This window comes from Electrona antarctica (assembly GCF_951216825.1).
Source record: "Electrona antarctica genome assembly, chromosome: 9".
Taxonomy (NCBI): Eukaryota; Metazoa; Chordata; class Actinopteri; order Myctophiformes; family Myctophidae; genus Electrona; species Electrona antarctica.
This window is the reverse complement of record NC_136790.1, coordinates 10,412,078-10,436,041: the sequence shown is the minus strand read 5'-3', so window position 1 is coordinate 10,436,041 and position 23,964 is coordinate 10,412,078. Positions and strand designations below refer to the sequence as shown.

At 42.8% G+C, this 23,964-nt stretch overlaps 2 protein-coding genes across 3 annotated transcripts in view; both read right to left on the bottom strand.

The window, feature by feature from the left end:
* Nucleotides 1–3,326: 3,326 nt before the first annotated feature.
* On the bottom strand, nt 3,327–11,334 carry ppp1r15b (protein phosphatase 1, regulatory subunit 15B). Its single transcript, XM_079511299.1, has 2 exons — nt 8,307–11,334; nt 3,327–5,617 (listed from the first exon to the last, which is right to left on the bottom strand). The coding sequence occupies exons 1-2, from the start codon at nt 10,359–10,361 to the stop codon at nt 5,408–5,410; spliced, it is 2,265 nt and encodes a 754-aa protein (XP_079367425.1). The 5' UTR covers nt 10,362–11,334; the 3' UTR covers nt 3,327–5,407.
* A 3,059-nt stretch (nt 11,335–14,393) lies between these two features.
* pik3c2b (phosphatidylinositol-4-phosphate 3-kinase, catalytic subunit type 2 beta) overlaps nt 14,394–23,964 on the bottom strand; it is a 98,324-nt gene continuing 88,753 nt past the window's right edge. For both annotated transcript variants that reach the window (XM_079511297.1, XM_079511298.1), the window contains exons 30-33: nt 21,614–21,701; nt 19,585–19,703; nt 18,882–19,010; nt 14,394–17,350 (exon numbers count right to left, since the gene is read on the bottom strand). In XM_079511297.1, the coding sequence (XP_079367423.1) occupies nt 17,159–17,350; nt 18,882–19,010; nt 19,585–19,703; nt 21,614–21,701 (528 nt within the window). In that variant the 3' untranslated portion in view covers nt 14,394–17,158. The remainder of the gene's footprint in view (nt 17,351–18,881; nt 19,011–19,584; nt 19,704–21,613; nt 21,702–23,964) is intronic.

The window sequence follows — 23,964 nt, the reverse complement described above, 5'->3', positions numbered from 1 at the left end:
AAACAGACTGTGTTGAGGATGCAGATACAGAGTGAGGCTGACTTGACAGATCCAACTATACAAGCCCTACTTCTTCAGCAGGTATGGCAGTGATGTTCTCTTCTTCAGCAGGTATGGCAGTGATGTTATCTTGTTTTGTAATTTACTAGAGTTGCAAGTTGGAAATTAATGCCCCAACCCATATATGGAGTTCTTTGTCAGGCATGCCCAAATATGGAGTCTACACAGACGTCAGAATGATGACAGGCCAGCTCCATATATGGACCCTGGGCAGGGGCCCTGTCCACAGCCCGGGCAGAGGCCTTTTTTGGGCGGTTCTGGACAACCGTGGGTCCGACCGACTCGACACCGGGCACTGACCTGCACTCCCCGTAGGGGTGTGGAACGCGTGTGTCGAATTTGATGTCGGTGGGGCGAACGGTTCTCGAGTTACGTGGATTACAGACGTAGTACACACAGAGACTTGGTGCATTTATAGTTAGATATTAGAACGGACAATGTGTATTCAGGAATCAGGACTATACACACACACACACACACACACACACACACACACACACACACACACACACACACACACACACACACACACACACACACACACACACACACACACACACTGCTGTCTGGCAGAAACCAGCTAACTCCATTTTTCAGGTTTTAGATTTGATAGTGCTATTGAACAAAATTACCAATGAAAAGTATTAAAAAGTGTTTCTATGAAGTGTTACTGTTATTTATTTATTTATTTATTATGTGGTAATGGATTGAATTCATAATCTCTCACAGCTACACACATCTATAGGGAAACAGACGACTGACTTCAAACTACGTTGGACCACCCCACCAAAGAAGAAGACTAGAAAAAACAAATAGGTGGAGACCCTCTGAAAGCCCCTCAAGGACTGCTGGGTGTCCCTGGACCCCACATTGAAAACCCTGTATCAGAGAACAGGCCTGAGATGCACCACATGGGCCAATCATCAATCACCTCAGTTTGCTCTTGGGAGAGTTTCACTTCCAAGGCTCTTCTTCCATAACACTGTGTAACTTGTCCATGTAATGAATGCGCTTTAACCACCAAGATACCCATGTACAAAATCCACAATCACAACACCAGAGGGGAGTTCAACAAACCACGTGCAACCCAGATTCGGCTCAAACAAGCTGGGATTAAATTAATTTCGCTCCTATTCCACTAAAATGTGGAACGCCCTAGACAACAGCCATTAAAAACAAGCAAAAGGACCCACCCCCTTTTTCCCCGCATACTGTAGCCTACATGTTTTCACCTTTTTTTACTTTCTTTAACTGCATATGATGACTTCCTGTTTTTCACAGAAGTGTATATTGTACATATTTTAATGTTCTGAATTGAAAATGGAGGACCCTGATGTAAACAAGTCTTAGTGCTTTCCCTGGTTTCATCCTCGTAGCAGTTTTTGTATTGACTTGTAGCCTTTGCCAAAACAACAAAGTCAATGTTGACCAGCTCTTAGTGTGGGTTGCCTTCAGAAAACAGAGATTATGCTGCATTATTATTTTGTTATTGTTATTGTCACCTTCAGCATTAGGCCTGACTGTTTTGAATAGCTACGGCGTTTTGCAGGCAAACTCCTTGTGTGTTGAATGGATTAACTCTTTGGACGGATTATTATTTCTTTCATAAACATATTTTCTGGGCCTTATCTGTAGATAGAATTTGTTTTATAATTTGTTTGTATTTGTCTAGAATTCAATTATCTATCTATGACAGACCGGAGATTATGCTTTTCCCCCTGTCAGTTTGTCTGTCCACTCGCCCTCCATCCATCGATCCGTCCGTCCGTCTGTCTGTCATGGACATTTCCACTTTTGATTTCCAAAGTTTTCCCAGCCCTGTGTAGACGACCCGGCCTGGTGGAGATCTCTGTTCGGAGGAGCACACTTATGTTGTTGTGGTTATGTTGAATGGAGCATTCCAGACAGAGACATGTTGTTCTTAGATAATGGCTGATGGAGAGAGAGGATGCATGTGTCCATGGTAACCATGAATTCTTGCAAAAACATGTTAAACAATAAGTTCATATCAAGAGTGCATGAGACTATAGTCACCTGATCAGGTAGGCGTGATCACGAGTTGTCTGCCTGAACTACCTACGCAAGCTTCGCATCATACGATGAAACACTGAATTCAGTTCCATTTTCTTTATTATTTCTTATTGTCATGTTGAATCAAATAAATATACACTATAAATAGAATAGAAAAAAAGTCTGTTGGTCTTGTTTTCATTCAGGTCCTGGGTATATCTTCAAAATATTGTTGCCGTCCAGAAGAAACCACCTAACTCCATTTTTAGGTTTTTGAAAAGTAGGCCCTATTAAAACTCGCTTCGACAAAAACCTCCTGGGTGGTTTCTTCCAGACAGCAGAGATGTGCTGCTTTCTGTCATTTACTTTGTCTCTAGTCATAAGGTAGTATTAAAGTACGCTATTGTGTCATTTCTGTGCCTGTGCCTGTGTGCACACTGGAGTGGAGAATGGTTTTGCCATTTCTATGAAGATTTGAATATGAATATGTAATATATATATATTCTTGTCATGAAAGTTTCCCTTTAACCTACAGTACACCCATGGGCTATGGCTATCAGTTCAGATTGTTTTGGATGCTCCTTTTGCTGCTGAGGCAATGAATCTGTTGCCCTCGTGTCAAATTGTGGGACATTGTTCATCCTTTCTGTAATTAATAAACCAACCTCAAGGAGGCACTATTGAGTGCCCATATCACAACCTTATCCTTATTGACCCTTTTCCACTATAATTTGGAAATATGAAGTGGAATTGGCCTAGAATGTCACGTGGTGCTGGTGTATTTACTGGGATATAGAACGACTGCTTTTGTAATTGAGGTACTTTTCATTCTATTCATTGAAACATCATTCTACTTCTACAAAATATTCATTTTGTCACACGATGTCACAACTAGGTCTGTGACCATGCATTCTAACCACCTTTAAAAAGGACTGCTTTAAACATTCACCAATCATTTTACTGGCTCAACCAGTCCCATTTCTCTCCATCTTTACAGCAGCATAATAGGAGCAGCAGTTATCCTTATTGGAAGAGCCTCAACTTAAGTGGACAGCAGTGTTGTTTTTGGCAGTACATTTTGATTTTAGTTTTAGTCTTAGTCTCTTGAATAGTTTCCATTAGTTTTCGTCAGTGAAAAGGTAGTCGACGAACATTTTTGTCTTAGTTTTAGTCGACAAAAACAACACTGGTGGACAGGCCGAGAAGAATATTGAAAATTAAGCTTGAGTGCTGAAATGAACACAAAACAATGCACATCATTAAATATTGATTTATTTCCACTGAATGAATGCCATTCAAATTTGCTGTTAAGGAAATGCTTAAGCATAACTTGTCCACCAAACTATGTTTTACAAAAATAAAACTGATTTGGTTAATTGTAGAGTAACACCAAAATGCATATCAGTCCCATTTTCTTCGTTACCCAAAGTTCAGTTCTGCCAAGTCTCATTTGATGACATCTTCCATCCCTGTATTTTGCTTTAGCAGTCCCATGGTTAACACGTTGTTCAATTGAAGCAAAGATCACCACACTTGCTCTGGACAGAGCGACAGACGTAAAGGGTTGTAAAGTCCATTAAAGACGGCTTCTCTGTAGCCATTTCCATCCAAATATCTTCATGCAACTTAGGATGCATTTCCACAATATTGCAAAAATATTTTTTTACATTCACTCAAACTGGAAAGGTTTAATTTAATAAATAGCGGCATGAACACGTTTGTTAGACACAATGCAGGATGTCGCCTCTCATCTTGTCCAACAGCAATACATTTTAGACTAAAATTCACGTTTGCAACTATATGGAAAGTTGGAAACATATTTAGGTCACACACACAAGGGGCCGAGTTCCAATGGATGCATTACGAAACAATTTTACGACAAAGTTAATTTGGACACAGGGAAGAGACTGCTTTATAACAGAGCCTCAGTCAGGATGAAGATACATTTCCATGAGATTCTTCACCCTCAATATAGTACTTCTAATCCCTGTTGGGATTTACTTGGAACTAAAAATACCTTACAGTTGTGTATAGAAGCTGTATAAATATAAAAGGCAGAACGTTTGAATACCACGGTTGGCATTACCAAACATATTTGAATCAATAGAATAAATGTTTTGAATACTCAAGATGTATTATCATTAGTGATTAGTATCTGCATTCTGCAATTGTCGTAATCTGTTAAAATCATCCCATATTCAATACTATTTAGTTCAAGGTTCCTGAACATGGGTTTTCAAAGACTAAAGGGAAAGAAATACTGTGTCAACCAGGCGTGTTAAACACTAAATTACCCAGGTTAAAATTATAACTTTCTTTGGCATTGAAGATCAAAAACTGATTACTGAGAACTTGAGAAGTATACCAACTCTAGCTGAATGCAACACCAGGTGGTATCTAAATACTAAGATCACTCTTACCAAAACCCTTAAAATCCTTGATGTGATACTGAGTTTGTCCTTGTCTGTTCAACTTCCAAAAGTGCTCAGGGGGCCGTTACGGAACTACAGTGGTCTTGCCATTCTGCTGGTGAAACGTCAAAGTAACGGAAAATACTGTCATTTAGGTTTGGGTCCAAATTGTTTGTGTCGAAGCAAAAAGCAGGTCCGTCAGTGTGAAACCAAGAGAGTGCTACTGCTTTAGGGACAGGGCACATACAGACATACTCATAATGAATTAGACGCCTGGTTGTTGAAGGCAGATTTAAAACCTGAATTGAAACTGTCTCACTAGTATGTAATTGGCTGTTTGTCTTGTTGCAAGAGCAGAAACAGCACGAGGTGCAATATTAAGGGGAAAGTGTACTTTCCCAGAAGACTCCCTTGGCTTTAGTACTAGTTCAATTTTTAAGTAAATTGTAATGCATTTTGAAATAACCTAAAGGGGGAGATCTACCTCACAGTGTAACCACAAGTTAAGCCCTTAAAAATGTCCAACCATAGTGTCCATACCATTTTAATAACACATTTATGCAGTTGTGGTTTTGCCCTGAATCATGTTAAATCAACTCCATCACACCACTAAGATTCAACTGAAAAACAAAAAGAATTAAAACAAGAAACAGCAAAAACCAAATGATGGCGAGGAGCCAGTCCGAGCTCTGCACAGTCTCATCAAGTCTCTCATAAACAAACAGCACAAACTGAGAGATAGGTGGTGGTATCACAGCTCAGGAAGCACTCAAAACAGTTCTTCAAATGCTTCCGTCCTACGTTTTTTTTTGTGCACGTGTTTCATAAGCTATGATAAAACCAATATGTATGCATCCTGTGGTGAAAAAGAATGTTCAAGCTAGTGAGATACGAGTTGCTTGTATCTCACCCAGGACACCCATTCCTCAGGTGTCCTGGGTGTAGCAGATGGTGAACCTGTGGTACACCAGGCTGCGGTGCTGAGCCTCCAGGCAGTAGGCGATGCTCTGTTCCACCTCCTGGCAGCGACGCGAGAAGCGACAGCGGTCCCTGGCCAGTTCCTCCCAGGGACCTCGCCGGTCCTCCTCCTCGCTACAGCTGGCGAAAAACTCCTCAATGTCTTCAGAGAAGCGCACCTGCAGGGGAGGGAGGAGGGAGACAGGAAAGAGAGAGGCAATTGTCAATAGGAGAGGGAAGCCGGGGGAGAAAGATAAAAACCCTTGATAGCTTGGATTCGAGTTCAGTGAAATAAAAAGCACTGAACCTTTTTAATCAATTGCCATTGCATTGCAACATGCAATGGCAGTTGCAAGGAGTTGCATTGGCGTGGTTGACCTTAACTGTTGCAAGTTGAGTTCATAGAAACTGCAATGCTTCCCTTTTCCGAGGGGTGCTAGCCCCTCCTATGCCGGGCTTTGTGCGTCTGCGTGTACCACGGAAATGATTTGATTGGCTGAGCACAGAATGTGATGTATGAAGTTGTATGATGGTAAGAGAGCCCCTCACTTCACACAAGTGTGATTTTTTTCTTGTGCAAGCAGTGATGACACGTCACAGAAAGAATGGCTTGAACATTTGGGAAATGGAGGAAGTTAGGAACCATGTCTCGATTTGACAACCCCCAAAATAACTAGGCCAGGTTTAGAGATGGGGAAAATATGACACTGATCTTTTCAAAGACACTCCTTAGAAGTGCACACTAATAAGGATGGGCCGTGCAGCATCAAAGACACCATTAGCTTTCACATAAAGCGTAATCTGTTTTGCATGAATGCCTCTCATTTCCTCTACCATTTTGGGTTACTGTTGCTAAGTAACATGGCATGCTCGAGTGTGGATGTAACTGTTAAGGAAAGGATTTATAAAATCCACAGCAATCATTAGTCTAGTCAACCTTGGCTCACTAGTCACTTACTTTGATTTATTTAGACGTTAGCCTAACTGCTGGAATACAGTTCAACTTTTCTAAGCTTTAAATGCCGCCATTCCACACCATAACACTACATGATGAAACTGAAAGTCATCAGTGCTACTAAACATCTCTCATGTACACTGACTGTACTCACTATGACACCTGCTCCTGTCATCATGCCATAGGGTAGGCCTGTAAGGCTGATGACATGGATAGCCTAGCCAATAACAAATCTAATATACAGTACTGTGACCTAATTTAGGCATTTAGCTGAACCTCATCCAGACCCACTTGTTAGTCAGCAGCACATAGACATTCAGTCATTGTCTTTGTCAAGTCTATTCTGTCACTTTTGTTACTGCATTCATAATTGTTTTCTATGTGGCCACAGACCAGTACAGTACATGACATACACATAGCCTTATTTGGCTATGAAAATGCTCTACATTACACCTACGGTCTTCTTCGTAGGCTTTTAAAAAGTACACTACTTTCCCCAGGGAGCTTCCAAAATAAGCCCCCATCTACCACATCACAGACAACCTGGAAGTGGGACATGTTGCATAGGATTTACATCACCTCCAAGTTCCCATAGTCCCAAAACACGTGAACATAAAAACGTGCACAGATGAAGAGACAACTGCAATCACAAATGGATATGCTCACATGCAAGCAATGTTGTACGAGACTATCATCACTTCCTCCTCATTTAGCTACATATTTACATCTCCTCTGCATTGTAAAATTTAACTGAACTCAAGGAAATGGACATGCCATAAAATGAATCATATTTTTACAATACATGATGCGGTTATGACTTGGGTGTGTTCTACTATTCATTCTCACATGTACAACACCACAAGCAGACAATCACCGTCTATATAGGACCCACATTCACATGATGGCGACAGAACAGAGAAAGACCACATTCTTTGAGAAGTCACGGCCAGGTTGAAACAACACAATAAAGTTGCATTACAATAATAGTATATTACATCAGTAGGAGAGGACAGGAGCAATGTAATGTTCCTCCATTTGAATAAACTTATACTAAAACGAAGTGTGAGCTTGTGATTGTCTTGCACATCATCTTTTTGGACAAGCCTGGATTAACGTGTACTGGCAGGGTTTGGCTCACCACAGTGATCAACCCTAAAATGCAACATGGGATTTCTCTACTATTTATTTTATTTGATGAATTGCATCATTTTTGCTTTGTTTTGCCTTGGCTCCTGTGACTGGGAAAAGACGACAGGTCTATGTCAGGTCCAATCATACCATTTGGGGATGTGAATGAAATAATGATCGATTAATGCATTAGTTAATTGATATGTTTTGATAAGCTTATCGATCAATTAACCGGTTAGTTGATAAGCAGTGTTCTTGTAAAGATTCTGAGAATCTTAATTTCCCTCAATGTCTAACATACAAATCTACATTTTGCTGATATACAGAAATAACACAAAAGGCATATTATATTCCTTCCTTATTAATCAAATATGTATTTGACCATTGACAATACAGGGCCAGGCAATGGCATCTTTGTATGTGTGTTCCTCGGCCACACACACGCGCGCAGACAACATTACATTCACAGAAAAACAACCCAATGATAGAACCGCATAATTTACGATTAATTTACGACTAACGGCGATGAATCGATTAACTATTAAATCCCTAAAACCATTTCATCACACCTGCTGTAAATGCAGTCTTCAGCAGAAACACACATCTTATAATTTGTTTGTCAGCAGGAGACTATACAATACACATTTTATCTGGTATGTCTTGGAATAAACAGTCTCAATAACCATAAAGTGAGGATATGGACTGAACAAATCAATTAATGAATGAATGAAAGAGAGATAGATGGTGTGAGTGCAGAAAACAGGTGTAGTGATAGACATCTTTACCTTTTTGATGGTGCCAAAGCAAGGCGTGGCGGTTGTAGAAGCAGCAACGGCGCTGACCACAGGTTCAGAGAAGCCACTGTCCAGCCTCTCCTCCGCATCCTCCTCCCGGTACTGGAGCACCTGCACCACTGCTGATGCTGCTGCGTGGCAGGGGGAGAGAGGAAGAGTCCGGGAGACCTTCTTCCCCTGACCGCCTGCTTTACGAGGCTCTCGCGTCCTGAGCGGGCCCTGGAAACTGAAGGGGCTGAAGGGGTCAGAAAGGGAGCTGAACGAGTTCCACAGGCGCAGGCTCTCCGCTTCATCCACCTCACTGGCCGAGGCGGAGTCGTCCCAGCTGTCGTTGTCCCCGGAGGCGGGCGGGGAGGCCGGGGATGTGGAGAGAGGTGATGGGTTATGGTTAGGGGGTGAGCCTGGGGAGGACTGTGGGGAGCAGGGTGAGGCTGCGGAGGAGGTGGCAGTGGCAGGGTTGGGGATGGTCCTTGGGGTGGTGATGCGGGCGGTGAAGTTGCGTGGGTTGTACGGGTCCCGGCTTTGGCACAGGGAGTTCCACAGGCGCGTAGCTTCTGAGGTTTCGTTGTCAGAGTCCTCGTCGTCGTCTTCATCTGAGTCAGAGTGTTCCGACGAGCCCTCGCTATCAAAGCCGTCGTCATCATCGCTGTCAAACTCACTGTCTGACTGGCTGACATCATCATCATCGCTGCAGGGGCTGCCCATTATGTAAGCGATAGACTTGTTTTGGCAGGAGGGAGGGGTAAGAGGCATGGCAGCAGCAGATGGACCCTCCTCGATGGGCGTTTCTCCTTCATCATCATCCTCTGACTCGCTGATATCAGAATCATCCTCTTCCTCACCACCCTCTTCCTCTCCCTCCATCACCCTGGAACTTAGAGACTCTGCTTCCTCCTTGGCCTCAGAACTCCTGCCCTCAGTTTCTTTATCTGTCACCGTCCTGTCAGTCGCCTGCCGTGGCTCCTCTTCACACGGGGCTTTTACCATGTAAAGTTGGCAGATGATGTGTTCCTCTTCCAGGCTGGAATAGCCATTGTCTTGGTCTGGGGTGAGAACTGCCACCTCACTGCAAGCAGCTTCAGTTGCTTCAGTATCAAGAATGCCACAGACATTAATGCTGGGCTGGTGGTGTTGTAGTGTAAGCCCCTCGGAACTCTGGAGAGATTCTGGTGGGGATGTTTGAAGGCTGTCATTGTCCATAGGCTTCCCTTTGTCGCAGTTTTGTCCAGCGCTTTCCCCTGGCATTGATTGCCTGTTAGTGAGCTGTACAGACAGCTCGGTTGGCTTGGCAACAACAGCTTTTGTACCACCCTCCTGTTGTGAACAATGCTTGCTTGTTAACGGGACCCCTTTGCCCCATGATAAATTTGACAGCAAACTCTGAGGGCTTTCTTCGTTTCCCCAGAACCCACCCCACCAGTTCCTAGTACTCCCCGCGTTCTGCAGAGGTAAACCAGCGTCGTCTGTGTACCAGTTCCTCCCGCCGAGCACCTGACCTGCTCCTTCGGTATGCGTTATGTCCTGAGTTGATGATGGTGAACTCAAAAATACATGACTGAGAACACTCCTGGCGGTTGCCGCCAGATAACCTGTATGAGTTTCTTGTCTAATGTTCATTTCCATTTCAGCAGCAGTGTGGATCCCCAATTCCTGAAGGGAACCTGCGGTGATCCAACTCAAGGTGGTTTCACCGCCGGCGGTCTGGATGAGGCCGGCAGGGCCACTATGCTCGCAGCGCAGGTACGACATATGGGGGGTCGAATGCTGCAGGGTGGGCATCAGTTCGTCCAGTTGTCCTAAAAACGCTCTTTGGTCATCAACTAAGTTATGTCTGAAATCCTCACTGGCCCACCCTGTTGCACTGTCTGGCAGAGCAGGATTCCGAGGTGGCCCCGGTAAGTACTTCTGCAGGAATGACAGCGCAGGCCTCGAGAACATGCTGATCCACGACCTGTCCTGGCTCTCTCGCCCGAGAGAGGCCACCCCATGTCGGGTGGGAGACGAGGCCGGGGCCGCTCTCACGGAAATACCTTCCTCAAAACTCATATTCTTGCATATTTTGCACAAAGAAATATAAATAAATCGATATATGTATATATATATATTATTTTTTTATAGTGATATATCAACTAACTAAATGTGGCGTTTTAATACCGGTAGTCAAGTTAGCAAGCTAACCAATGCTAACAGCTGTCAAAAAACAGTACCTTTCAGGCAGCTGCAGAACTGCAACGGCTAAAATGCGATTCCAGTGAATTCCAAACGCTGTCCATGTTGACCACCAGTGTTAACGTCCACTGTCAGTCATGTCCGCTCTCTAGACGAAGACATGGCGGTTACCTCTGCTAGAAGACATCCTGTGAATATGCGCGTCCATGTCGTTGTTAGGACTCGATCCGGGAATGATGTTCGGCCGACAAGAATGGTGGTTGGGGTACTTCTTCTTTAGCTTCGTGCAAGTGGAAGAAACGGCGGCGGCGGGGCGAGGAGAACAGTGAACGTCGCTTGACAGGTTGCAGCATAAAGAGACCTCCACTTCAGACGGAGAAAGACAGCAGGCCATTGTGTCGTCTTCGGTCTTTTTCTGGCTTGACGAGGACGCCGGGTCGGTGGCTCCCTACCTACGCTCGCATTCAACGAGCTGCTAAATGCTAATGCTAACGGGGGGCCGTTGGAGGAAGTTGAAGCACCGAAAATAACGTCGTCGTCGCAGATGGACAAACAAACTAAGATTCAAATATATTCTGAACAAGACTCGTTTACAAAAAACAAGTTTTACCGTCTATAATTCGGTCGCAGATAAACTATCGAGCAAGCTGTGTCTGTATGTGTCGTTTTTTCTCGTGTCTTTTCCTTGTATGGTGGGTTTGCCTCTCTTTTCAGTTGGGATATACTACGTAGGAGAGGATTTCATCAGACACTTTAGGGGCCGTCGCTAAATCGTCGTCGAGATGACAAAACGGTCCAGGCCAGGGACCGTCGCTATTTTGCGACTTCACTTGAAGCGTGTGCTGGTCAAAGGAAACGCATGTGAGCCGAGGCACCGTGCTGGACTGGTTATGTAACGACAGTGAAATGTGCCAGCACCCCCCGCCATATGCTTATCATCACGTCCTTTCTCACGTTGTACACACACATCTGACTGCAGATGGCTGTATGCACACACTGACAATTCACATGCATTTACACAACAAGATGTATGGTTATTTTTAACATGCACATTTTATTTATTCTGAAGACATTCCCGGCCCGCGGTCGCCTTACATGCTTTCATCTCCATACCACTCTGTTTCTGTGCCCATAATATTGCAGTATTACTAGGCCAGCAGCAATGCAGATGAAACACAGCAGGGGATCATCTGTAACTGTAACCCCCCTCCCCCACACCATAGAGTTATAAAGGAGCCCCACATTCACAGGCATGTAAGTAATAATGAATACTTTGCAGTTAAATTAAAACATGATGAGATTATTATTAGTATTATATATATATATTCTGATAATTACATTGAACACAACGCAGTGACTCAATGTTGAGAGCTTTATCAAAATAAATAATTCTATTATTGCAAAAGATATTGATCGGGTTAGTTGAGGACTCTATAGTTTCATGTAGTAGTCAATATATGTGCCTTTAGCTCATTTGCCAACTGCATGGAGATCAATCACAATACTGTTTTAGTGACTTTTTTGTGTGTGGAGTGCAAATGAGTTTTATGGGACAAGCCAATGCCTACCATGCACGCACTCATAAAGTATGCATAATATATTATGTCCTCATTCTGTGACTGCAGCACCCGGCCCTCATTAAAAATTCATAAGATCAACATTTCCAGTTCTCTCCCTGAAAAAGGAGCACATCACAGCATAGCTTCCCTCTTATAAAATCTTCTCTCACTCTACCATGTTCAAAAACAGTGGTGTTGTCGCTTTGTTCTAAAAGTCTTTGAGTTCTAGTCAATTTCTCCCAAATGCCTATAAAGCCAGCCCAGTACCATCCCTAGCAGTAGGTAAAGGTTCAAGTTACTTGTTGACTTGTAAGCCTGTTGACTAAAATAGGGGCTGTGTGCAGTGACAGTCAATGGCAGCAGCATTTCTGACCGTGTGACATGTGAAACATACAATAGGTGAATTCCTTGAAAAATAATACTTGATAAGGCACTTGCATTTACCCAACTATATTCAGTTTACCCAAGATTATTATTGCAGCATTTTGTCTTGTTACATTGTATAAGTGAAGTGTGCAATACTTATGATTGTTTCCAAGGCAATGTGACCCCTGCAAGTGAAATGTATAATTTTTCACTGTCTGTGAACTTAATATTTAATAAAGTGGATTCATAATACAAATAAACATCAATGAAATTAGATAGAACAGACAGGGGGGAAAAAAGAACAAAACAAAAAATGACCAACTTAAAAAAGAAGAATAGCAGAACATTCATGCACACGAAACTTAACATTATTCACAACTTAGAAGGCCTATTGGGTGTGGTGAGTATCTCTTTTTACTGCAAAGATTGCAAGGACTTAAATTGGCGAACATTCAAAATGGCAGATCTACCAGCTCGCAACGCGATACGCTGTGAGCTGGTAGATTGTCCCCTTCCGGCAACAAAATGTGGTGTAGACAGCAGAGGGGGAAAAGGTCATAAAGTAGGCCTATATAATGTAGGCCAGGACCATGGCCTATATAATGTAGGCCAGGACCATGGCCTATATAATGTAGGCCAGGACCATGGCCTATATAATGTAGGCCAGGACCATGGCCTACATAATGTAGGCCAGGACCATGGCCTATATAATGTAGGCCAGGACCATGGCCTATATAATGTAGGCCAGGACCATGGCCTATATAATGTAGGCCAGGACCATGGCCTATATAATGTAGGCCAGGACCATGGCCTATATAATGTAGGCCAGGACCATGGCCTATATAATGTAGGCCAGGACCATGGCCTACATAATGTAGGCCAGGACCATGGCCTATATAATGTAGGCCAGGACCATGGCCTATATAATGTAGGCCATGGTCCTGGCCTACATTATATAGGCCAGGACCATGGCCTATATAATGTAGGCCAGGACCATGGCCTACATGTCAGGGCACTTAGGCTCAAATGTAGCCTGACAGGCTGACACTGACAGCGTGTCGCGGGTTTGAGTCCCGATCCAGACGGTCATGGTGTATGTACACAGCAAATAATAGGATTACAGCTGAACATTCTCTAGGCTAGGGCTAGGCAAGAAATGAGGTGAGCAGAGCAAGGAATTCTATATCTGGACTCTGGAGAGCAAAACAATTCAGTCGTTTTTGCTCGTGTAAAGAGTTGTGATTACATCAGTTGCCATTAATTATAAAACCCGCTACCCCACTTTTAGGCATTTCCATTGTTCCATTGTCTGTCCATTCGGAACATGGAAAAACCAGCTGGTGATGTTACTAGTAGTAGTGAATGGGTTTAGTTTCCCAGGTTGAAATGATGCAACATGACAGTATATGTATATGCAGTCATTTCACAGCACCTTGTCTTCAGGATGGACAATGCTTCCTTCCATGCACCAGCTTCACTATGTGAAAGAGTGCTGAAGAACTCTGGCCACATGGCACTATAGGCCTGTCACATGTATTACATAATCGCCTGCACACACAATCTGATCTGTAGCAGTGTACCCGATATGTGGGCAACTGGGCATATGTTGTTACATTGGTACATTCCAACGTGCAGTATACACTTAAAACGTATTTCTTGTACTTTAATATTGCAAATAGGTGAAACCAGCTGAAAAGTAATATAATGGGAGTCAATGACTGTTGGATAATTCTCATGTGCATAACTATTAGCAAACATCAGACAGTAAATGCTGTCTTCATCTGTAGACTAACTTTGAATGTACATGTTTTTACCTTTAATTTTGTTGCCATTCTTTGATGCCTCACTGGCCTAATTCTTTAGACTACCAATAAAGTTATTTTGTCCTATCTTGTCTTTTACTGCATCTTATTTGGCAGCAGAGATTTCCCAGAATACGGTAGGTTTCACATTATACACTGTGCTACTACAATAAGACACACTCTCCATTTCGATTCAAGTTTATTTTGTTATTTAGTGCAAATTATATTACAAAACATGTTCAAAAATTAAAGTTGCACAATACAGCCTTTGTAATCTAAATAAAAAGTGAGCGTGAAACTGAAAAGTGAATTGGAGAAAATCAAATCACATTAAATGATATTTCTCAGTCTTATTTACAGTAATACAAGATCCAGTTCATTTTGAACTTACATTCTGTCCCCTATTTCCCAGTGTGTCGTAGGAGTCAGGGATTGAAATCCCTTGAGGTCACTCATCTAGAGGCCCTCTGGCCTGCTGTTTCTTAACCCATGGGGTCATCATGACCCAAAAGTGGATTGTGAGACACTCTCACTGAGTAAAAGACTAAAGAGCAACAACTCAGACAAAAAAAAAAAAAGTTTACATATTGGCTTGTGATTTTTACAACCAAAAAGAACCACTGAGGTTTCCGTCTCAGTTCCTTTTGAGGTCCGTAAAAAATAAGCCATGATTATGTACCCAGCACCTAATCCCTCAATTATTTAAACTATTAATACTAAATAGTTAACAACCTGTTAAGTTGCAGTACGTACTACACAAGTGGTTCTCAACTGGTTTCACACAGGGCACACAAATGTTGTGGTTTTCAACTTGTTTTTGTGGGGACCAATATTTAGCATTTGGCCATTTTTAGCCTCAACATTAATGGGCCAATTTTTCAGTCCTGAAACACTGATACCAAAATATTAACCTCAGAATCATCATACAATAAGACTATTTCTGGCAGATGCCAAACTCTCATTTGAACACGTTAGCCAGTGTAGAATGTAGACAGCATATTTTGTCCTGTTAGGGAGGTCCTCGAGGCACGTCCCACTGGGAGGAAACCCAAGGCGCAGTTGGAGGAAACACATTGACTCACTGGCCTTGGAACGTCTCGGGATCCCCCAGGAGGAAGTCACTTGAGAGGGAAGTCTGGAGCTCTGGTGGAGCTGCCCCCGCGACCCGAATAAGGATAAGCGGTTGAAGATGGATGGACATAAACAAAAGAGGTAAAACATTAAAACTAAACTACTGAAAAATTTAACTAAAACTATCTGAATGGTAAATCGTGCATTGATGGCCAAATTCAAACCAGTTGTAGAAACTTGTCACAGCATGGTTACGGTTATGCACAAGTTAAGATCTACCTTTCATTCATTTCCAACTTAATCATTATGCTGTAAGTTCAAAATGCGTAACAAAATTAACGGAAAAGAGGGGTTAACTGATATAAAAGCACCTCCGTATGCAGTTTCAGGGTTTGTGAATCATTAAACGAGTCTCTTTGTTCCTCATTCTGCCCCACCTCTCTCTGTATACACATGCACACACGCAAACACACAGGAGCACAAATGCAAAGAAAAACCTCACTCAATTAAACTTTTCAGTTGTTAATACTCTCCCTATATGAAAAATATTCTACATCTTTGTCAGTTCATGTACAGCACATTTTGAAATGTTAAATTCCATGAAGAGGAGCGGCGCAATCTGTGTGCCCAGGTCTGTTTCAATCTGTGTTCCCACGTCTGTTTCTATCCCTTACTTAAATCGCTAAAGAAGCAAACACTTTACACGATTTAAAGACGAGACTGAGCTACTCAAAGATAACAAATAGTGCAGCCAGGCTGTTTTACTGTATGTACAGAAAAGGCCTTATTACTCCTCTGTCCGGCTAGCATTCTTCAGTTAGGAAACTTCACGACAGGGCCTATGGGTGTTTTATGGCACCTATTTTCACTCACTTCTCCTAGGGTAAAAAGACCTTGTATAGGCATTTTGTGACACAGTTGAGCGCTATATATTACAGATAAACTACGACCACAGCAAAGATGACAAGAGCCAAGTAAGCGAGGGAACATTACAATAGAATCTCTGCTTGCTGTGGTGGTGTGTAGCCAAGTCATTCCATACCATAGGCAGGTTAATAGGTGGGTATGTCACTACCCTACAACAGTATGAAAAGAGCCATACCTTCACTTTCTCAATTCTGAAAGACTGAACCCATGACAATATCCACGTGTCCCTAATATCTACATTCAAAACATCCGAGTAATACACAGAAAAGATAATTAGGAAAAATCATAGACTTGCACCAAATCAAGCTCAAAATTAAGACGCATCAGCATCCAAATAAGGAATTAGGTATTTGAAAAAAGAAATAACTTAAAAAGAAATAAGAAATAACTTATGACTCCCTAAGGCAGGAGGCAGTGGGGCGGGGCTAGCCCGTTATTTCGTAACCGCCCTTTCTCATCAGGGTTTTGCAGGTGGTCTTCTTGATGGGCCGCATCATGGTCCCGTGGGACGGAGCCCACGTGGGTTGTGGGTCAGCACAGCAAGGCTTTTCAACAGCAATGAAGTCTAACGAAATATTTCCTTTCCAAACGCATGTCCATCCAGTAGGAGTAGTCTCCTCCTGTGGTCACTCTTAGGGTTAATCACTCGTTGGGCTGGCTGGAGTGGGACGTCCGTCAAGCCATCCTTCTTCATCCACTGGTAAAACTCCAGAGAGATGGACACACACACACACACACACGTGCACACACACACTTTTCACTGTAGGTCCCACTTAGGAAAGAGATCCATCATGCACCCCCACTGGGGGAAATAAGTCTAGTACTATAGACTGGAGAACTGTGGCTGTCTCTCTCCCCCGCGCACACACAGACACACACAGACACACAAAGACACGTGCACGCACGCGCACACACACACACACACACACACACAGCTGTTCCATGACTCTCAGCGGGCAGACTCTGCGCCTGCTGCGCCCAGCTGGTGCCAGTCGACCCAGTGTTGGCCGGGCACGAGCTTCTTCAGTGGGATGAAGGTCTCTCCCAGCTGGGTGTTCTCCCAGAAAGGCCCGTCTCCCAGTACCCGCAGATGGATCACCCTCTGCTCCAGGTCCCCGCGAGGGATGCGGTCATACACCAACTGAACACGGCACAGACGACGGATGAAAGCAAAGTCAGACTTTGTCCGTATTTCTGATTTCACACTACTGCAATTATCGAAAAAATGTCTTGTCGATTACTCTTTCGATTATATACTGTAGCTGTATGTATATATATATATATATATATATATATATATATATATATATATATATATATATATATATATGGAATGTACAGTATATGTTATTTATGCGTCACGTGGCAGAGTAAACTGATTCTGTGGTATCTAAAGATATATATTTTTCCTTTAACGAGTGTGTGTGAGTGGCGGTGGCGGCTGGGCAACCCGCCAGCAGTGTGTGTGTGAGTGGCGGTGGCGGCTGGGCAACCGGCCAGCAGTGTCAGTGTAGGATTGAGATTTCCACATAACAGGCTGTCTGAGGCTTCGTACACACATATCAGACGAACATGCTCTGTGCTGTCCGTGTTTCATGGCCGCCTCAATGCTTTTCCAATGGAAGTCACGTGGTTTGACCAAACAGTTGTGTGTGATGGGGGGAGGGGGGGGCAATCAGACACAAGTGTTTGGTCAAACCACGTGACTTCCATTGGAAAAGCATTGGGGCGGCCATGAAACACAGGCAGAGCACAGCACAGTTGTTCTTTATGTGTGTACGAAGCCTTAGGAGTGTAGGAGCTGTGACTAGTGTCCTCCTGACAGTCGGCTGACTGAGTGACGTTAACATGCATGACTGACTGCGTGTGCCCCGCCTGGACGCATGCACGCAGTCCAGAGCAAAGTCCCATACATGCACGACGTCACAAAGACGGAGGACAAAGTGGGCTTTTGTGTCCCGAGTTTTACGTGGTGGCACACCGGTGTCGTGTCCAGGAAATAGTAGATCTAAAAGCTCACCATGATATTTTTGGTACATGACACGGCCCCTACTATGAAGTATAAATCAACCATAAGGGTGGTGGGGGCAGGCCTGTCTGAAATGTACTGTAATTCTGCAAACTGTTAATAAAATTTTCAATCAATCAATCAATCAATGTCACTATAATTACATTATCATCTAATCGCAATTATTTGAGATAATCACATTATTTTAGCTTAGCTTTTTTTTTGTACAGAAAAAAAATTGTGATTTTGTTTAGATTTAAGTTATTTGTCATACAGCTGTATCTGCGCTTTGCAATTTGTGATTATGAAGGGTAAAAGGCAAACAAAAAAAGGCAAACAAATTGAAAAATCATGAAAATGCGGCACAAATCTTTGAATATATATTCTTTCAGAATACTTTTTTTTTTATTTCGACGTCAGGCCTAAATGGGTTAAAGCGTTATTATTTGTGTGACAATTAAGCGTCAACTTAAATGCGTAGTCGTGACAGCCCTAGGTGGGGGTTGTGTCGTAGTGGTGACAGCCCTAGGTGGGGGTTAGGGTTAAATGCGTAGTGGTGACAGCCCTAGGTGGGGGTTGGGTTAGGGTTAGGGTTAGGGTTAGTCGTGACAGCCCTAGGTGGGGGTTGTGGGACCCTAGGTGGGGGTTGTGGGATTGAGTTTACCATCTCGTTGTAAGTGGGGTTGCAGGTGCGGCGTGCAGCCTTGGTCTTCCTCTTGCCAGTCTTCTGGGGGTCAGGGAGGAGGTACAGCTTCACGTAAGGGTCTGGGTCTGTCCCATCCTGAAGGGGATGCTGGGGTACAGAGCACACATAGGCCTGTCACTATCATTACATAATCATAATCTAGTAATCTAATCGCAATTCTTTTGTCATAATCGTTTCGATCTTGAAAAATGTTCATACATTAAAAAAAGCAGAAATAGCAGATCTACAAGCTTGCACGCGCACACACGCACGCACACATGCACACACGCACACCACTATTACTGTACTGTATGTCCTCATATTGTATCATTCTTGTTTCTACATTTCCACTCATTAGACAAAAAAATCACACCTGTGTGAACTGAGTGGTGCAACTCCCCTCTGCCCCTGCCTCTCTCTCTCTCTGTAATTATTACTAGGCAACAGTGCAACACTATCTCTCTCTCTCTCTATTTCTGGCACAACAGCGCCACTTTTGCCCCTACTGGTACTCATAGTCACATAGCCACACACATAGCCACACAGTCACATAGGTTAACACACAGTCACATAGGTTAATACGGACATTGCTGTTCCTTGGAGTGGTTGCACCACTCAATAACATTCTATTCTATTCTACAAACATTAATTTGCATTGAATGAAGCACAAACACACACTGACCAGGCCTCGTATGTGCATAACCATGATGAAGAGTTTGTCATTTTTGTAGGAGATGGAGAGTTTAACCTCGCCCGCCACTGTCCCCACCACTGGAGTCCAGGTTTGCATTGACAACTCAGCTGGACAAACAAATGGAAAATGACACACACACACACACACACACACACACACACACACACACACACACACACACACACACACACACACACACACACACACACACACACACACACACACACACACACACACACACACACACACACACACACACACACACACACACACACACACACACACACACACACAGACACAGACGTGGTTGTTTGTGAGAGATTTATTTATTAGCATATCAGTGTAATGACTCGCTATGTGTGTTTCTGTGTTTGGACTGACATTCTCTAGGCAAATGTTTTTCAGTTCACTGAAACTGGATTGGTGTCACAATAAAATTCCGAATGAATCAAGTCAAATTCTTATCATGCCTGAAAGGGTATTTTGATTGGCAGAAAAAATGTCAAAACTGTGTGTGTGTGTGTGTGTGTGTGTGTGTGTGTGTGTGTGTGTTGTAAAATGTCACGCTTATTAGACAAATCTATTCTGGTGACTTAGGTCAACAATCTCTGGCAGATTGCGTCGGGAACATGATGGACTTTGCACTTCTCATCGTGCGTGTGTGTGTGTGTGTGATGTGTGTGTGTGTGTGTGTGTGTATGTGTGTGTGGAGCACTTTGACCATGCTATGCATTTTGTTTCACGTGTACAGTTCGCCCTCTTAACTGAAGCACAGTGACACACAGTGCATGTGAGCAGTGGTAGACAAAGTACTCAACCCCAGTACGTGAGTGGAATAGATACTCCAGGTCAAATAGTACTCAACCCCAGTACGTGAGTGGAATAGATACTCCAGGTCAAATAGTACTCAACCCCAGTACGTGAGTGGAATAGATACTCCAGGTCAAATAGTACTCAACCCCAGTACGTGAGTGGAATAGATACTCCAGGTCAAATATTACTCGACTGTGAAAGTGAAAGTTGCTCTGTCAAATTTGTACTTGAGTTAGGTACTGGAGCACTTGCCTTACAAATTACGTACATAAGTACATTTTCGAAGTACAATATAATATATTACGAAGTACATTTTGAAGTATGATATAAATTCTAAGATTTTCCATAAATCTTTTAAAAATATTAATAATAGAGTGAAAACAGAAGATCGGCTAGTGGGTTTATCTATAGCCTACTGTTCTTTTTATTACTCTGCCTCCCCCTGATCAGCCAGGGCGCGTGATGGAGGGGAAAGGAACTGGTTGGAATAACGTGTTCCTTCCACGCGCTACGTCCTACCTGGTGAACTCCCCCCCATCAGGTGATAAGAAGCGGCCTGCTCACTCCTCATGCGTTGATGGAAGTATGATCTCAGTTCGGGGCTCTCCCCAGGTTGGCAGAGGGAGAATAATGCCCAGAATTATGGGCATTATTGTGGGATCAAAATTTATAATTACATTTATAAGAGATAATGTTCTTTTTCCCTTCCTAGAAATGTAGTGGAGTAGAAGTACAATAATCTCGCCCCCCTAGTGAGACCTTTCACTGTCGGGTGTAAAGAAGATGTTGGCTTGATGGCCCGGGTATCGGAGGAGACCCGAGGCTTTCTTCACCCTCCCAATGACTGATTGTGGGGGTTAGCAGAGATGGAGTACTTGTAGAGAGGCTGGGGAATTGGGAATTGGCTATACTAAATTGGGACTAGAAGGGGAGAAAATGTTTCTTTTATCTTGAAGGGGCATGTTTTGCACTAACAGTCTTTTCATTATGTCTGCCCACGATCTCTGTGATTTATACAGTACGTTTGTTTACCTCAGTCACTGATACTAAAATCTGATATTTTATTTTTATTTTTTCTATGAACCTGTGACCACCCATACTGTTATAAAAAGGAAATAAAAAGATTTTGAAAAGAAAGAAGTACAATAATCTGTCTTTGAAATGTAGTGTGTGTGTGTGTGTGTGTGTGTGTGTGTGTGTGTACCAGCAGGTTTGTTCTGTAGAGTGTTGACCACTGTCCCTGGTCTCTCGTCTCTTTGCAGAGGATGAAAGAAAGTGTAGATGAGGTCGCACTGTAGAGAGAGAGAGAGAGAGAGAGAGAGAGAGAGAGAGAGAGAGAGAGAGAGAGAGGATCTGATTAGACTGTAATGTGATTTTCTGATCCATTATGGTGTGAATCAGCAGCTATATGGATATGGTCTATGTAACATATTCCATTGCAGAAGTATTTGTATCATTAACGTCATTACAAGCTCACAATGTTGCGAGCTTGCAGATCGGCTACTTCTGCCACGTGACACCATCATGATGACGAAGCATAAAACAGGGCTTAGGCTTGAGTCGTTAAATTATTAACATCTGAGATATGTTAATTATTAAATAGTGGAGGAAATGATGCTGCATTCATAAATGGAAGCATACAGAAAGCTACATTTGCACAGTGATGCTGTAGCAGTCTCTTGCCAGGGCTCAATAGCTCAGGGGTTAGATCATACATGGGCGACCCAGCCCCCACCTTCACTTCTAAATTAGTAGCTTAATGAGTAGGATTCAAATGTTATTGTCTTTTTTTTATGTCCAATGTATTTGTATTTAGTTCATAAAGTTAACATAACTATAATTAAAGGCATTTGAAGGGCATTTGAAATTAAATAAAAATGTTACTTTTCAGGATTCCAATTCAAAAATAGCAAAAAACTATTCAGGATTTCAATTCAAATAATGGCAAAAATAGCTGATCTACAAGCTCAAAACGTGTGACAGGTTTTTAGCTTGTAGATCGTCTATTTTTTCTAAGACAGTAATATGCAATGGCGTGATTGTGGAAATATAGTGGCCATCTAAATAATCAAAGTTGCCCACCCCTGGGTTAGATCACCGCTCTTAGTTATTTAGATAGCATGTTGTTTAGACAGATACTTGGTTAAACTGGTACAGTATCTTACTTTCTTTGAAACAATCGTAATTGTCTTCAAATTCGCACTGGTTCTTGTGATCATTTAACCAATTAAAATGTATATACCTCGTTGACAGTGATCGACAAGTATATCTGTAATTGGTCCCCTGCCTTTCCCAACTACACCAAATCTCTTGGCCTGCATGGCAGTGAGATGCGTTGTGAGCCTCTGCCCTGTAGTTCTGCTATTTTCACCTCTTGTGACATGCCAGAAGAGGGACACCAGATGTAAGTGACGTGTCTTTTACAAGGCCCCTGTTATGATATTAGCCCATGCACAGTACATCTTAGTCTATGTACTTGAACTTGAGATACAGTGTACTTGATATGTATTGTGTACTGCCGGTACTGTAGCATACTTTATAGATAGGCTACGAGAGCCATCTCGGCGGCAGCAAGGTCAGCCTTGCTGCAGTAGGCACGTTCTTCTGTCTCATATCTTATTGTCACGTCATTATGATCCAGCACTATATATGTTTCCTGTTTGTGTAATAAACTTTGTGAACCTTAGCGTGATACTGTCTCGTGTCTCGTTAATTTGTTCTCCCGGGTACCCGCCGCCGCAGTCGCCGTACCAAAGGAATACTTCAACAGGATTGTCACACACCACCCAGCCTGCACACACTACCTGTCTGTCAAACCAGACGAGGGTCCAGTACTTAGATTACAACAGCCCCTTTTCCACCGGTTGGTTCCCAATGGGAACCGCTTCAGTTCTTCTAAGTTCTCTTAGTCCATGAGCCAGAGCTCCAAAATTGGAATGTTAATTATGAATTGAATGGGCAAAACTAAACCTATATTAGATTGTTATCACCATGAAACTTCCCCAATTGAGTACTTACACAAAGACAATTATTTATTGTATTACACATTTTAGATGTTTAAATATTTTTTTATTCACTAATAAATTCATTATTAATTTATAATTTGTTAAATTGGAAAAAGGGCTTCGTTAAGACCTCCATACTATTATGGTCAATGCCTGTGTGAAAGGTGGGAGCGATTGGTGCAGCCGGTGAGGAGATACGGCAGTGTTTCTGTCACACATTCAGACAGACAGACAGACAGACATTGACTGAATTATAGTATGATGATGATGATGATGATGATGATATGATGATAAACAATTTAATATACGTCTAGTTTTTCCCACCAATTTTGAAGCTCTGGCTCATGGACTACTAAGAACCAAAAAGAACTGAACAGGTTCCCATTGGGAACCAACCGGTGGAAAGGGGGTCCAAGTGGGACACTTAGGCCCTCATTTATCAACCGTGCGTACGCCAAAATATGGGTGTACGCCGAAATTACCGCAATTTTCGGCATTTACCATTTGCGCCAACGTTTGATTTTGAACTTGAGCCAGGACAAAACTCACG